This window comes from Penaeus japonicus, unplaced genomic scaffold, assembly GCF_977035675.1.
Source record: "Penaeus japonicus unplaced genomic scaffold, GWHDUDI00000001_assembly GWHDUDI00000027, whole genome shotgun sequence".
Classification (NCBI taxonomy): Eukaryota; Metazoa; Arthropoda; class Malacostraca; order Decapoda; family Penaeidae; genus Penaeus; species Penaeus japonicus.
In genome coordinates this window covers 10,844,007-10,861,506 of record NW_028234429.1, presented here as the reverse complement: position 1 = coordinate 10,861,506, position 17,500 = coordinate 10,844,007, and the positions used below count along the sequence as shown (strand labels likewise).

The following is a 17,500-nucleotide window of genomic DNA, read 5'->3' as shown; positions in this document are numbered from 1 at the left end:
ATTATTAAGGTCAAGTTAGCACAGCAGAGCGTGTGAGAGAGACAATATTAGTGTAACCAAAATCATAAAGGAAATCAAGGGGAAAAGAAAAAGATAACTACGTATTCACTGCGTGTAAGCACAGAAACATACCAAGTAACCACATTAATAGGGACATATGATACTTCTCAACCACTAAGGAAATCTTTGCAGAAAGACTGAAGGTTTTATTTATTTACTTACTAAATACATGAGTTTCTCTTCCTTTTTCTAAGATTACAAACATTTTCATAGAATGTCCCCTCATGAACATGCCTTCCTAGAGTAAATTGGGCAAAATGTTAAGAGGATAAGCCACTATATCTCATATACAGTAGGATATAACTTCAAAAATTATTTACAGCCTTTCACATAACAAAAATAAACATATCAAATCTAGGTACAAAATCAAGATTGAGAAAGAACATATCATAATCATACAAGTTCATTTTAGCTACATACAGGAGGAACAACAGATAAAGCACACAGTATTTACAATGCCTAGTAATGGAATCTTTTTTTATCGCTTTCACAAGCATCATCATTTTGGGGTGAATCTTACAAACAACAAAAAATGGAATATCTGTATAGAAAATGCAGGATGCAAATATAAAATGTATGGCTTAAGCAAAAGACAAAATCATAATAATAAGGCAGAACACAAGTATCATATAATATTACCTAATACACAATGTTTTGCCCAAATTCTTTGGAACATAATCAGTCATTTAACATATACATGTATGTACAAGTACATTAGCATGTACCGACTCATTTGATAGTAACTGCTGATGTACCCTGTTCAAAGATTTTATATATTTATATATTTATATATATATAGATATATCAAAGTTGTTTTACAAAATATAACTTTCACACAAATGATTATGTACATGAATTAAACTGCACATCAGAGCACCAGTATAAATATTTAGCATATTAAACAGCCTTAAATGTAAGCTGTTTATAAGCCTGGCAGGGGAAGAGGTTGAATGAGCTCACAAGATTTGAAAACACTGTAGTTTAACTTGTCTTGCACTTTCAGTTTAAACTACTTGTAACTTAATAAATCATAAAAGAACCATTTATACTTACACGGCAGAGTACATAGATACTAATTTGACACTATAAGTTCCAGTAATGACTGGAATTACTGGTTCTGAGAATGAATTAAACTATCATCTACATTAGGTTTAACTGAAGGCCTAACTGCTAAACATACAAATTTATATAATCCATAAAACATATGAAAACAATTTGGTATAAAACTGAAATTCAAGAACATTCCACTCACAATCAAAAGAGAAGATTTCAATACTTCTGACTGCATAAAACAAGTTGTAGAGAATCTGATTTCTAGTCTATCAATAAGATGAAAGATCTTAGTTTTAGTTGAAGTACATGTGATACTCATATCCTCCACCACACAAGTCACTTGATTAATTCTAAGCTAAAGAGACTCCTGCAACAAAGGCCTAGAATCTGAAATACCTATTTGAGAAAGACTTCTTTGGTACTACACCTGTATAACAAAGTAAAATGACTGACAAAGCAGGGACACAATCCTAAGAATTTCCATTCAGGGTTTTTTCAGAATTCTGACCAACGACAAGGAGCATCCATCACAGTCTCATTTCAAGAAGGGTGCCAGGCATGTGTGAACACTTAACTGGCTGGGCTCAGCTAGTACGACATTGGACGTCTGCCAAGTTGCGATCATTCTGACCCCCAGGGGAAGGGTCCCTCGAGGGATTATCGCCACCTGGCCCTCCTCCTCCTCCACCTCTTCCCTCGCCTCCACCACCTCCTCCAAACACATGGGCCATGTTACCCATGTGCATCAGCATCATCTCTAAGGGATCAGCACTCATGCGTTGCTGGTTGGCTTGAGCAGTTTTTTCCATTTTCTCAAAGTCCATATTTTGATGATCTTCATTATCCCGCTATGAAAAAGTCCATATTAATAAAATTATATATGTCAAACATTTGGAAGTATCAAAGTGTTTGAATTACAGTGCAGCCATATCTTTTTCCAAACAAACCACAGTATATTCTATATAACAAAATTATTTATCAAAATAATGATAAATAACATGTCAATAAATCTGTCAGACATCAAATTAATTTTGATAAGAGCAACTTATCTAAAAGTTATCTATTTCTTCATAAAACCTTACAAAGAAAGTATAGTTGTAAATAAAATTTTGAATGTATTTTTTCTTGCTAATCAGTGCTATTAATGAAAAAATATATATATGATTAATCATATATCACTTTCAAGACTATCTTTACATACCTGTGGGAGAGGAGCCCAAAGTTTGACAACTGATTCGATTCCACTTGTGGCCAATAAACAGGTGTGCGGATGGGGCTGGACACAGTTGACAATGGATTCATCTCCTGGGATAACACGTATCAGGTTTGTGGTTTCACGATCCCAAATAAACAAATTCCCATCATCTGACCCTGCTGCTATGAATTCACCATCCCTGGAACAGACGAAGAGATAAGTTTATGTACGAAATAGATATGTCCTGACAATTCTGGATTATTTCCAACTTGTGTCCTGCTGCATAATCTTTATCATTTCTGCATAACATATCGTCAACATCTTAGAAAAACCCAAACTACCTCGCAAAAAAGGTCTACAACCTAGGGTTTCTAATTTTGTATTAGCATCTATAAATTTCACCAATCAATATCCATGACACAATGCCGCAATACCAATATTCGTAGCGATAGCAATACATCACAAACACTAACAGCGAATACTCACTTTCCAAGGAAAGCAGCCTCTTTAATGTCGGTAGTGGTGTTGCAGTGGCCACAGTACGATTTGTGATAGTCGGTGGCTCTTACCCGCCACTCCTGTTCCTGTGTACTGGGTGTTGGCAGAGCACCCAGGAGGCCTTCCTCATCCATGTCTCCCTCGCTGCTATTATCTGAAGAAACTAACTCTTTTAGTGTAAGCTATTTAGTCCTTTACTTTTTCCTTTATAAATATGGGGTATGAAAAAATATATATAAGACATTAAAGTTTTTTGTAGTTTTCCATTATTTTGCAGAGATTATTATACACATCCACAACTACATGCATATAAAAAAAAATACACACACACTATCATACACACACACACACACACACACACACACACACACACACACACACACACACACACACACACACACACACACACACACACACACACACACACACGCACACACACACACACGCACACACACACACACGCACACACACTTTCATACAAACACACACACAAACAGACACGCTTTCATACATACATATACACACACACACACACACACACACACACACACACACACACACACACACACACACACACACGCTTTCATACACACACACACACAGACACGCTTTCATACACACACACACACAGACACGCTTTCATACACACACACACACAGACACGCTTTCATACACACACACACACACACACACACTTTTACACACACACACACACAAACACACCTACACACACACACTTTCACACAAAAACACACCTACACACACACACTTTCACACACAAACACACCTACACACACACACTTTCATACACACACACACACATACACTTTCATACACACACACACATACACATTCATACACACACACACACACACACAATTTCACACACATACACTTTCATACACGCACACACACACACTTTCATATATATACACACACATATACACACACACACACAAACACACACTTTCATATATATATACACACACACACACACACACACACACACACACACACACACACACACACACACACACACACACACACACACACACACACACACACACACACACACACACACACACACACACACACACACACACAAACACACACACACACACAAACACACACACACACACACAAACACACACACACACACACTTTCATATATATATACACACACACACACTTTCATATATATATATATACACACACACACTTTCATACACACACACACTTTCATATATAAACACACATTCACCTAATCACTCACTCACTCACTCACTCACTCACTCACACACTTTCATATACACATATACACATACACACACACACACACACACACACACACACACACACACACACACACACACACACACACACACACACACACACACACACACACACACACACACACACACACACACACACACACACACACACACACACACACACACACTCACACACACTCACACTCACACTCACACTCACACTCACACTCACACTCACACTCACACTCACACTCACACTCACACTCACACTCACACTCACCTAATCACCTAATCACCTAATCACCTAATCACTCACTCACTCACTCACCTACTAACTCACTCACCTACTAACTCACTCACCTACTCACTCACTCACTCACCTACTTACTCACTCAATCACTCATTCTCACTCTCTTCATGTTCTCACTTTCATGTTCTTGCTCACTCTCACAACTCATTCTCACACTCACACTCATTCACACACACACTCACTCACTCACTCACACACATTCACTAACACGCACACATACACACACTAACGTACAAACAAAAACACAAGCACTAGCATGCACTGCTTTCAAATTATAAAGCTCATGATTCAAACTAAAAAAAAAAAAAAATTGATCTATTCTGAGGGCCAAAATCAACCATGCATTCATTAAATTCAAGTTAAAAATCCTTTTAAAATAAAACTTTAGCCATCTATTATTCACTAATAACAGTACCCACTTCAGCTTAACCCGTTAACGACGGATGACAAGATAACACGTCTAGTGGTTTTTGGGCTACACGACGGGGACGCGTTACTTTGTCTAGCCCGGGGCGCGGGAGGAGCCAGCGCGCAGCGCTAGCTCGCGGCTAGTGCGGCCGAGAATCCCGACGCGTTAGGCTTATGCATTCAAGAGTCCCGGAATTTTGGTCTATTTAAGCCGGATTGGCCCCGTCGGGAACGGGTTAAATCAGCAACACCAATCAGTTTCACTGAGGATCTGATTTCCATTTAAAAGGGCTTATTTTAGGTGAACAAATATGTGCCTACTGAACCACTACTCATATCACTTACTTCCATTCTGGATTTGGAAAATGGAGCTGGTAATATCATGAGCTAGTGCAGAGCAGGCAGGTGATGAACTGTGATCTGGATGTTGTCTTCTGAACTCCTCCAGGCAAAGTTGCGCTTCTTGCTCACGGCCGAGTTGATGCAGACATCGCGCCAATCTAGATAAAGATAAAAGACTCTCAGCAAAACATACTTGTGAGTCAACCTTTAATTCAGTTTCTGCATAGATTATTTTCTGAATTGTTACACATTCTATACTATATGAATAAACACAAAGCTATCTTTAAAGATTTGTGTGAATTGTAAATATATTGAGTACAGAAGCTTTTATAATCCTTTTTTCTAAAGGCTTTGCCAAGGATAAAGAATACAAAGATACAATTTCAAGATACTTCACTTCACAGAGAAATTTGCCTAAAAAATGGAATACTTCTCCCACCTAAAGTGCGCCTTCACATGGTGAGGGTCAATCTCCAATGCCGTGAAACAGTCTTTTAGTGCAGCATATATATCACCTTCCCTAGAAATATGAAATGTATTTAAACATATATGTGTATGTATATATATATGCATATAAACAAATATGTATGTACAAACAGATATACAAACAATTAAGGAACTGCCACATATTACATATAAAATTTCCTCATAAGTTCATGCTATGATTAAAAAAAATATTCACTTATAAATAGTTTAACTGCAGATACTATACCATTACTATTAGATGCCCACATCATAGATTAGACAGTATACAGCCTTGCTTTAACTTACCACTTTCGCTTCATCAAAGCAGCAGCTCTATTACTATACAAAACAGCAGAGTTTGGGCAAATCTGTGCAGCTTGGTTGTATAGTTGAAGTGCAGTGATGTATTTCTCTGCAGCAAAGGCCTGGTTAGCTCTAGCTTTAAGTATTTCTGCTTGTGGAGGTAGTGGCTGGGCTTGTGCATGATACCCTATTCGTTCCCCACCTCCAGTAAGATGACTGGATATGCCATTTGTATTGGAAGCAAGTGACTTGCAAACTCCATTTGATGGACCATCAGATTCTGGAAGTGCAAAATACAATGAAAGTCTGATACTTGCAATTGAGATCCATGGTATAGGTAATGCTACTAAGGAGATTTTGGTTCATTGCACTGCAATAAAACAAGTATATACACAAAGCATACACATTAACTGAAATTCCCATATATCACATCATCCTTCCCACCTTCTTCTGTACCAAGGGGTAATGTAGAAAGATGTGTGTAAGGGTGCGATAAAATAGACTCATCAGTTTCAGAAATTAGAAAAAATATTGATCTTGCCTCAGGGAATTTATCGATTGAAGTATCAAATAAGATCTCAGGAAAATAGTTAATATCATTTCAAAACTAGAAATATGGAACCATATACACAAATAATTTTCTACTACTAAAAATGTTATCATAATCACATAACAAAATTATTACTCTGCGATCCATCCTTACCTTTTGAATGTTTTACAACATTTGATATTGAATACTGCCTAGGCTGACGAGGACTTGCTGTGTTGAAGAGGTATATGTGTTCACCACCTAAATTAGCTAAAAGATGGGTGCCATCACTACTATACGTCAGGTAAGTAGTCGCCAATGATCGGTAACGTCTGTAGTATTCCTTCAGCTTATCGGGAAGGTGTCCTTTAATATAACAGATGACATTACTATATGTATTCATTATACTCAATAATGAGTATGAGAGAGTAAATGAGTGAGACAGAAAGAGAAAGAGAGAGTGTGTGAGTGAGTGAAGGAATGTGCATGTGTGTGTGTGAGTGAATGTGTGTGAGTGACTGTGAGTGAGTGAATGTTAGTGAGGGTGTGTGTGTGAGTGAATGTGAGTGCGTGAATGTGAGTGAGTGAGTGAGTGAGTGTGTGTGTGTGTGTGTGTGTGTGTGTGTGTGTGTGTGTGTGTGTGTGTGTGTGTGTGTGTGTGTGTGTGTGTGTGTGTGTGTGTGTGTGAGTGAGTGAGTGAGTGAGTGAGTGAGTGAGTGAGTGAGTGAGTGAGTGAGTGAGTGAGTGAGTGAGTGAGTGAGTGAGTGTGTGAGTGAGTGAGTGAGTGAGTGAGTGTGTGTGTGTGTGTGTTATTGATTTTATTCAGTGATAACAAATAAGAGATATAACACACAAAAACATTACTCAGTTTACTCATCAAAATGTTTACTCACTGAGGACACACAAACATGCTAGTTCCTACTAGTTTGTGGACACTGCCATGGTAATTTCAATCAAGTTTTGATTTGGAAAGAAAAAAAGAAAGAAAAAAAGATTCTTAAAACATTGAGATATAACACTAACCTGGAACTAGATATTGTACACAGCCGGGGGGGAGATTGTCTGCAGAAGAATCAAGCTGACTTGTCGCATAGTTACTTCTTTCCCACTGACTCCTTGACATTCCACCTGGAGGGTTCTACCACAGGAAACATATTCTTATGTTTACAGCAGTATTCAACTCTTAAGTTCTATAAGTAATGTCATATTTGTTCGTCACATAACAGAACTCCATGACATTCTATGTTAAGTCACTTAAAAGTAATGAGCATGATCACTTACCTGTAAATTGGTTAGTTTAATCATTCTTCTATCATATATTCTAACATATGGATCACTGGCTCCTACAGCAAGCAGCTCTGGCCGGGAAGGATTAACAGTAATACACTTGCATTCAGCTGTTCTTCCAGCATGGCGCCGCAAGTTGATTAGAACATTGTTTGTTTGAGAAGAATTACAAGTATGTGGCGAACGCATGTCATACAACCTGTGGAATGGAAAACTTTCTTGAACATGTATTGATAACAAATAAGCCTCATGGTACTACTTTCTGGCCCATAAATGTCAAAAACATAGTCATAGTCATCAATATCTAAAGAATTTTCCAACCAAGATAAGAGAACTCCCAATTCACATGTATGATCAAAACTGGTATTGCAAAAACAATTTTATAGCCTTACATAACAGTGCCATCTTCAGAAGCTGAGAAAAATGCATTTGGAAGTGTAGGTACAGTAGCAATCCTCTTGACTCTTTCACAGTGGCAGGTACATAGTTGTGTAACATCTCCTGTTTCCACTTCCCTTACTTCTATACGGCCGTCTCCAGCACCTGATATGACTACTCTGTCTCCAGTCTGAGGTAGGAACTGTAATAAAAAGATATTTAATCATAAGAAAATATGTACATCTATTGCCATAAACAGTTATAAATACATAATTAATAAAACACTGCCACAAATTGAAATACATATTCCATTTTTTATCCATCTAGTTATGATGTCCATTCATATGTAATACAATTCACAAGAAACACATTCTAAGCATGAAAATATGTGTAAATAATAATTCAGTTTGCAATTTAATACAATACATCTACTAAAGACTATCTTATTCTCCCCCAAAATAGTATTCAAAACATCCCACTTTATAAGTAAGGCACTCAAAAAAGATTTATGTAATTACCTTTACAGAAAAAATGTTGCCTCTATGACCAGTTGGTAAAGTCTTTATGCGTTTTTGACGGTACACATCCCAAAGTATGACATCATAGTCATCTGATCCTGACAGTAGTAAACTGAAATTGAGGATGAGATGAAACTGTAAATCAAGGTTCTCTTTTCTGGAATTAGAAAGCATTAGCATATATACCAGGCAAGGTGCTTGCACTAATCCTTCTAAGACATACTAAAGGCCATCTATTGAGGCACTTGATACCAGAGCAAGGAAGATTCTCTCCTAGCAAATTCACAGTTGTCCATATGATTGTATTTCATGTCATTTTTAAACGCTGTCCAGAGTTTGGCAATGGATTACTTGCAGCCTACATCAATCTCAAGAAGATTTTTGACTGATTGCATCATGAATCTTAGAGAACCAGAATTTAGGAGTGAGGCAGGGTTGTGTCCTTGCTCAAACACTTTTCAACACTTGCATGGACCAGATATAGGGCGGAGTTGTCATCCAAAGACAATGCAGAACAACACTGGGTAATATTAAGGTCACTGACCATTACTTTGCCGAAGATGTTACCATCCTTTCTGAACTCTGGGGACCCTTGGGTCTAGGGTCTCTTAGAACAGAACAAGATCCAGGATTTGGGGGTCTGCTAGAAAACCCACCTAATCAATACATACATGCTTGGCTTTAAAGTCACAAACAGTTTTACATACCTTGGTAGTGTAGTTCATGACTACAGACAAAATTTGGCTGTCAGACCAGAAAGTCAGCAGACAGATTGGCCTGGTAACTGGAGCCATGACATCACTCAATATAAGTATTTGGAGATGCTGGTACCTGTGCAGAAGGACCAAGCTGCATGTTTTCAAGGTCCTGATATTCCCAGTCTTGCTGTGTGGCATCAAGACTTGGACCTTGTCCTGTGCCTTGGAATTGCATATTTATGCAATTCCAAGGCACAGGACAAGTCCTTACACTGAATCATGGGGTATAGTTGGCAGGATCATGTGTCCAACTAACAACTGCACTGTCAGGCTGGTATAGGACCTGTTATTTGCACATTCTGGGACCACCAACTCAAGCTTTACAGACACCTGGCTTGACTCCTTGAGGAGGATCCAGCCCATCTGGTTGTCTCCACCTGATACAACCTTGAGTAGAGAAAGCCTTTGGAGTGACCAAGGAAGTTGTGGCTTGGACAAATCGATCAAGCCTGCCAGGAGGAAGAAAGGATGGTCTATTATCCTACCTGGCAGATTGCTCAGAGGGATCCCTGTGGCTGGAGGGTGGATGCATTAATGCACCCTTCCCCGTGTTAGCCCCGAATAGATTTGATTTGATTTGGTGGACAAACATTAGCTAAGGGGTAACACTGTTGGATTGTTTGACCAACAATTTTGACAGGATTATCATCCTGTTGTTAGCAGTTGGTGCAAGTCTGAGGATTACCCAAGAAAAAACAAGGGAGGATGCAGTGATCCTTACTAAGGGATATTCCAGCTTGCAGGAGCAACAGAAAATAATTTTTATCCTAAAAGTGGGAGAGTGGTGTGAACCATAGGGGGTGATAGAAAGGAGTGGGTATGCAAGTTGGAGGAGCTTGGGACGAGGAAATAAATAGAGAATCATTTTGAATAGCTGCAGGTAGTTGCTGAATCCTCAAAATCACAGCAGTTAGCTCCTGAAGCCAGGAAATCTTAGTGAAAGCCTATTTGGACTATTTAGATGACTGACCTGAAAGTAACACAGACTTAAAGTTGACAGCACTGATGTTAATAGTCATATTTTTATTGAGGATACAAAGGGGAGGGGATCACATGGAACACAGCAATTATTGTGGAATTTCACGTTCCTCACAATATACCTGCAAGGAACAAAACACAACACAAACTAATGCATCTGAAGTTGTAGATTACATTAACCCAGCAACTCTAATGCTTGTGACTAAAAATGAAAATGAAAATAATGAACAGTCTGATGAGTGCAGTAGAGACTGCTAATGTAAATGCAGATTTGCCAACTACTATTACTGACCTGAGGTCTAACTGTGGGCTGTAGGCAGTTCCCAGGGGGACTACAGATATCTTAACCCAGGGATAGATTCGCTTGCCCAGTCTCCAGGATAGGTTTTATTTTAGAGCAAGGAAGCTTGAAGCAACATAATTTGAATCTTCCCACTCTCATTCAGTCATTCATTGTAAAACTAGAGCCATTTTTGTGTTCTATTTTTTGTATGTTTTATTGGGTTTAGAGACTTATATGTGCCATATGACAGGCTCTGTCAGTGCTGCAGTTGACTAAAATTGTAGAATATGATCCATATTAGCTCATTATTTTCTTTATACTCAGTGCGATATTGCTGTTTTATGGGAGCATAAAAGGCAACTTTATTTTTTCGTATTTTTGTGCTGTCATGAACGAATACGAAAAATATAACCACCTACAATCAAGATAACATGAAGAGGAAAGAAACCTGTGCTTGTGACTGTGACTCTGTATTTTTGTGCTGTCATGAACGAATACGAAAAATATAACCACCTACAATGAAGATAACATGAAGAGGAAAGAAAACTGTGCTTGTGACTGTGAGTGCCACCATGAAAGGCATCTATATTGGCACAGGAGCCCATTTTAGACACTGGGTATGGATTGAGTCACCTTCCTCTTCTTGTTCTGCCTGCACAACCTTCATCAGCAGTACTTTAGAGCTAGAGGTCATCAACGTAGTGTGTGCCATCGCTCTATAAAGATAGTGCTTGCTAGAGACCATGGATGGGTGCCATTCAAGGCTCTCTCTCCTGCTGGTGCTAGGGAAAAGTGGTGCCAACTAGGTTTTGGACATTAAGTTAGCTTGATATTACGGTCATTACAGTAATTATGACTGTAATTGTCATCATCACTCACTCCTTTTTCATAGCTCAATAAAATAGCACAGTGATCCAAAATCCCCGAACGTCATATATGTCATGACACCCATCTGCAATGGGTTAAGTATGTTGATGTGATCATCAAGCAAGTGGCAAATTTTTTTTATAGAAAATTGAGAGGCTTCAGTGCAAGTGTGGAAGAAATTTCTGTATCCTAAGTAACTTAGGCATTTCCTGGACCAGACAAATAGCCCAGGCTCATTCTTTCTTCATGGGTATGATCATGCTCTGTTTGTTCGGATTTATGGATTAAAATGGTGATCAATTAGCCAGGGGAGTGTGTCACAAACAAATAACAGCAAGAGGAAAGAGTTGGGGTAATTCCATGAAACTCTTCTCTAGGGCCAAACTGTTAGTATATACTATTCACATGTCTACCACCATACACTGTAAGCATGCGGAAAACAAGGGATCACTTGTGCATAGGTCAGCAATATCTGGGAATATGATTCACCAGCACACTCTCGAGTCATGTGCCTACTATAGAAGTAAAAGGTTCAGTCACAGACCCTCTCCATAATTGGACATTGTAATTACAGTCACAGTCTGATTATATAGTGTATATTGAGATTCTAGTAAACCCAAAGAAAGAATCATTGATTTCCCTAACCAACCTAATCAATAGTGATGAACAAAGGTGATTGTATGATATAAGTGTTTTCTTCAATAATAAGCATCCCCCACCCAACTTAACTCAGATTGCATAGTCAACAAGCTTCATATGAGACAAACAAAGACATAAATTTGGAGATATAATTAAATGATACAGTGTGTGTATGTGTGTGTGATACCACTATCTGTGTATCTACATATACCAATATACTTGAAACCATAACAGAACTTACCTTCCTTCTGTATTAAATTCAATACAGTTAACACAGCCTCTATGGCCTTCTAATTGCTTTATGATACCTAGTCGATATACCAAAGACTTTGTCATTTGGTTTTGTCTTGTAAAGCTCTGCCAGGTCACATCCTGAAAGCCAATTTACAAGTATGTTATGGGTCAAGCCAAAAGAAATGTTTTGATACTGTAAAATGCAATTATTTCAAGGAATTTCTTCATATGAATATTTCAAAGGTCTCTCCAGATTATGCTATACCCTTTACAAGCTATTCACAAGTTGTTTGTATATTCAACAAATTTGTTTACATCATTAAAAAAAATAATAATAATCACTATCATTCTCCTCTTACTCGCAAAACATAAATACAAAAAAGAAAATTACATATTTCTAAAAAAGAAAATGAAGTAAAAGCAAATTAACTACAAATTGAAAGTAAGTTTTATACCTGTATCTCTCTCTTTCTCTGTAGCTGTAGGAGACTCAGCTTCTTTGGTGGCCTTCTGAAGAGAGGCGGCCGATATGTGCTAAATATTGTATGGGCGGAGAAACCTTTACCTTCTGCATCCTCTGACCCCATCTGAGTCACTGCAGCTGACCCTTCCATTTTCTTACTGTAATCATTAAATCACATATCATAATTACAGTACATTAATAAATCACATATCATAATTGCAGTACATTAATAAATCAGCATAGGGTTTAACATATCACTTCTATAAATCTATTTGTACTATTTGTATAGCTTTGACCAAAATCCTATGTATGTGCAACTATATACTTTCTAAGATTTTTTTTTTTATAGAGGATTGCTATTTCCTTATAAAAATTATATATGCGAAATCTGTTTCAAAAAACTGTTTTTATTAATGCATATATAGTGCAGAATGTGTGGATATCCTTTCACAGAGCATTAATTATATACTTAAATAAATATAACTTTCTAGATACTGAGTTCATTAGTATTGTAAAGGTATGTCTACTTATTTGTCTATATTGTGACTTAATATAAACATATCAATTAGACACACATGTGAATAGCAAAAAGGTTATTTCTAGCCAGTGACTAGCAATGGCTATTAATAAATATTTGTAAAGACTTAGTACTTAACGCTTTTATAAACACTAATATATCACCTCCTTGCATATCACCAGAGAGTTGGCATGATGTTTCTAAATCAACCTTATAGAGGCCAATATTACAAATACAGAAGTAAGTTTCTAAGTTAACCTTATAGTAAGCAATATTGCAAATACTGCATCTAAATTTCTATTGCCTTTCAATGGCAGAATCAATCTAGAACCATCTATGTCAGAACTAACATTTTCTTTTCATCTCCTCCTCTCATAGAAGATGTAGTCCATGAGAGGATACCTTATTCATTATAATTCTGTAGGTGTATCTTGCTGCAAAACCTGCTGTTATACAATGGTAATATTCATATCTATGGATACCTTATATCATACTAGATTTTTATTTTTTCCATTGTCAGCCATCTTCTGTTAAAACCAATCTTGGACCTCACAATAACAGGTGAAATTTATGAAGTGAAAAAAGTAATCAATTTAAAAAATAGACAGTTCATCAATATAAAACTAAATCAACTTTAAATACTTCATCTTTTTTTTTGTTTACCTGAAGAAATAATTTCTTTTGCAGTTCTACAAAGTTCAAAACTATAATTGTCCTGATGGATCTACTGCATGTGACCTCTCAAAGACGTAGTATAGCGGCAAGTACTTCCATTTCTTTCCTGGTGCATATATATGTATACTTATAAAGTGTTTGATGTTTCCTTTCCAGAAGAACCTGAGGGTCAGTGATCACTAAATAAACAATGACCAAAAGGTGCAAAAAGCTAGTGATTGCATCCATTTTCCTGATATCCTCAAAGACGAGATGTAATTCAATCTTTTTCGATGTAACTCTTTTATTTCTCATTTTTAACTCCTTCACTGCCATTTGATATGTTCAAAGTCTCATAAGCTATGTGGGTGAAGACTATTGGATAACATGATCCATATAAAAATAAAAAAATGTCTCCTATACGTCACCTAAACCATCCGTACTCACTACTACCACTGGTGTAGCTCACGCCGCCGTACTTGTGAGGTATATCATTAGATGGTAATCATTTTACCATAAAACAGAACTTTTAATTGAATCCGACGTTCTCGGGAACTGTCACTATGCAACCCTCGCCTCGGAATCCAAGGCAATTACGTCGTCATCCACCGCCCGGTATACTTACATTATCTAACTGTGGATGATCATGGACGGTTCTTGTAGTTCCTACGTGGATACTGGCTAACCAAGACAATTTTTAAGCCTTCGACCTAGCCTTCCTCTTAGCAGAACTCAGTGATGTTCTGAGTCGCTTGAGAAACCATCCTCTGCCCTGTGTTGTTGGCGGCGCCGCAGAAAACGGGCGATTCCGCTCGAGGGGAGACTCGCCCCTTTCCCATTCAGGCAGTCCGGGTTTCCTTGGGACCGAAGTGTGTGTTTAAGTCACGGGGCTTCATTACGGGGTTCATAGTGAGAGGATTCAATTGATGAAGGTTACGAAATGATGATTGATATAGTGATGTTTCTTAGTGTTTTTTTTTTTCAGTACTGGGGTTCAGTTGAAGTGCGGTGCTATTTTTTAAATCTGTTTTAAATCTCCCGATTATTAACTAAAAAAGTGCTGATTAATGATAGTAATGATGGTGATAAAGTTAATTTGATTTGATTAATACACGATTACTATAATTCAGGGGTATCAGACAGAAGTATTATTATTGTATGATTATTGTCACAAGATTAGATAAAGATGAAAATACAAGAAATGAAAACATGATGTTAAAGTATTATGTTAAACTCTTTTCGTATTATCATAATCAAAGATGATATATAACATTTTCTTTTAGAAAGGTTTTGCCTATGAGCCCATAGAGCATCAGTATAGGGCCAAGAAAAAAACAAATCTTAGACACAAAACTTAAAAAAAAACAATTAAATTAGCTAACTCTTAGGGAACTCGTCTGCAAGGAAAATTACATTGTTATAAGCGTAATGAAACAAGGTATCATTAGCAAAAAGCAGATACAAATATATATCTAAGAAGAGTTTGTGGCATATTAGCTCGAAACGTAAAGTCCATCTGGAAATTTCTTAGAATTTTGATTTTGCCAGAAATTTCAGAAACACAATATAGCGATTGATATAGACATTAATTGCATTATTCCAATCTATAAAACTAAACCTAGTTTTACTCTACTCCACATTCATGATAGCTTTTAGAGTTCCTATTCAGAGAAGAATCAATTTTTGCACAGCATGTGTACAATGGCTCAAATATATCATATTTACTCGCTGAAACGCGTACTTACACGATTTTAAATTGTGAATAAATGTATAATTAATCCTGTTTAAAAGATTATTACAAACTTATCCGCATGTAGAGGAGAATATCATATTTCCACAGTACACTCTCATTGTTAAAATGCCTCATTAAGAAAATATATTGATGACGTAAAGGAATTTTATCAAGAAATCCTAGTGATCATGAGTTCCTAAGCATTAAAGTTAAATGAGTCTGAATAAAGCTAACAGGACGTTATCATTTGTAATTCACACTTAATTTCTTGAAAAATAACCATCATATGTGATGGTATACCTTCGATAAACCTATAGGAAAGATAAAACATCTTATGATACTTCTATCCAGATATCTTTTTTTTATTCAACACTAATCATCTCAGGGGTTATCAGCAATAGAAGAAAAAAGAAAAGCATGTATGACTCTCAACCGATTTAGAGTAGTCTCCCCTGCCCCCGCGTTCTCTCGCCTCTTGCCTCCATGTCACCGCTGAGTTGACGGTTTGGTAGTGTAAGCGACCCCGTCAACGTCACAAGCAGAAGACGGTCTCTGGCTTTCACACTTCCTCCGTCACCATGAGTTCACCTAAAACGAAACCCACCCAGGAGAGAAATGGCGTGGGGAAAAAATGCTTGGGTAGTGTCCTCAGCAGAGCTATGGCCAGTAATTCAGAATGGCCAGATAAGGTAAGGAACTTGGTGTGAGTGAAGGATTCTTAGTTTTATTTTTGATTCTACACCGGTCAGCATGTCAGCTTGGGGTTATTTTGAGTGTTTTTACCAATCTTTGGGTTTAGTTTTGTGGGAGCATATGCAGTTGAGTCAACTGTGGCCAGACAAAGAGGATAGATTTATATACTTTAAGTAAGTAAATACTGTTTATTAGAATCATCTAGTCTACTCAGGTTTCATCATCCAGGCTCTTGGCTAAGCATTTGCAGGGTCTCCTTTCAGTTCTTCTCTTTATATATGCTTTACCATCTCCCCTCTACTTCTTTTCACCTCTCTGCTAGTATTTGAAAGCTGTATTCCATGCATGTGTCTGTAAATCTACAGTGTTTGTATGTGTCCTCTCTCACTATTTGTATGGCTTGCAGTCATTGTATGTCTCTCATTTATTGTTTCCCCTTCCCATCTGTCTCTGATACTTTCTCTGTCTCTCCCTTTCTCATTCCTTTTTCTCTCTATCCCTTACTGTCTCTTTTCCTACCTCTTTCGCTAGCTTACTTGTCCTCTCCTCATTTCTTCCATTCTTTCTCCGTTCCTCTAATCCATACACCCTCCCTCATTCTCTATAATTGTTTTATTCTTTATCCTCCTCTATCCTTCTCCTCTCTCTTTTACTCTGTTTCTCTTCTCTCTATATATTTATCTGTTTATCTGTCTTTCTATATTTCCCTCCCTCCCCTCCCCCTGCCCTTCTATCCACCACTCACCTCCCACTCCCTCTCCCTCAACCCTTCCCCTCTCCCTCTCCCTCTCCCTCAACCCTTCCCCTCTCCCTATCTTCCTCCTTTCCGTCTCTTCCTCCCCCTCTCCTTCCTCTTTCCTCCCCCTCCCCTTCCCTTTCCTCTTTCCTCCCCCTCCCCTTCCCTTTCCACTTTCCTCCCCCTCCCCTTCCCTTTCCACTTTCCTCCCCCTCCCCTTCCCTTTCCCCTCTCCTCCTCCTCCCCTTCCCCTTTTCTCCCCCTCCCCTTCCCCTTTTCTTCCCCTCCCCATCCCCCATCCCCTTTCCTCCCCCTCTCTTTCCCATTCT

At 37.9% G+C, this 17,500-nt stretch overlaps 2 protein-coding genes across 3 annotated transcripts in view; one reads left to right on the top strand and one right to left on the bottom strand.

The window, feature by feature from the left end:
• The window catches only part of adp (WD and tetratricopeptide repeats 1), a 17,794-nt gene extending 2,988 nt beyond the window's left edge, over positions 1-14,806 (bottom strand). The window contains exons 1-14 of one of the 2 annotated variants that reach the window (XM_043012278.2): positions 14,636-14,806; positions 12,832-12,997; positions 12,384-12,514; positions 8,618-8,729; positions 8,114-8,301; positions 7,716-7,920; positions 7,458-7,572; positions 6,609-6,800; positions 5,909-6,185; positions 5,577-5,657; positions 5,141-5,295; positions 2,795-2,969; positions 2,315-2,507; positions 1-1,961 (exon numbers count right to left, since the gene is read on the bottom strand). The exon at positions 1-1,961 is cut by the window's left edge and continues 2,988 nt beyond it. In XM_043012278.2, coding sequence (XP_042868212.1) covers positions 1,698-1,961; positions 2,315-2,507; positions 2,795-2,969; positions 5,141-5,295; positions 5,577-5,657; positions 5,909-6,185; positions 6,609-6,800; positions 7,458-7,572; positions 7,716-7,920; positions 8,114-8,301; positions 8,618-8,729; positions 12,384-12,514; positions 12,832-12,990 — 2,247 coding nt within the window. In that variant the 5' untranslated portion in view covers positions 12,991-12,997; positions 14,636-14,806 and the 3' untranslated portion in view covers positions 1-1,697. The remainder of the gene's footprint in view (positions 1,962-2,314; positions 2,508-2,794; positions 2,970-5,140; positions 5,296-5,576; positions 5,658-5,908; positions 6,186-6,608; positions 6,801-7,457; positions 7,573-7,715; positions 7,921-8,113; positions 8,302-8,617; positions 8,730-12,383; positions 12,515-12,831; positions 12,998-14,635) is intronic. The other variant, XM_043012279.2, reaches the window with a different exon arrangement.
• Positions 14,807-15,745: 939 nt separating this feature from the next.
• Positions 15,746-17,500, top strand: part of LOC147468598 (GEL complex subunit OPTI) — a 36,526-nt gene continuing 34,771 nt past the window's right edge. The window contains exon 1 of the mRNA XM_086552586.1: positions 15,746-16,431. Coding sequence (XP_086408712.1) covers positions 16,321-16,431 — 111 coding nt within the window. The 5' untranslated portion in view covers positions 15,746-16,320. The remainder of the gene's footprint in view (positions 16,432-17,500) is intronic.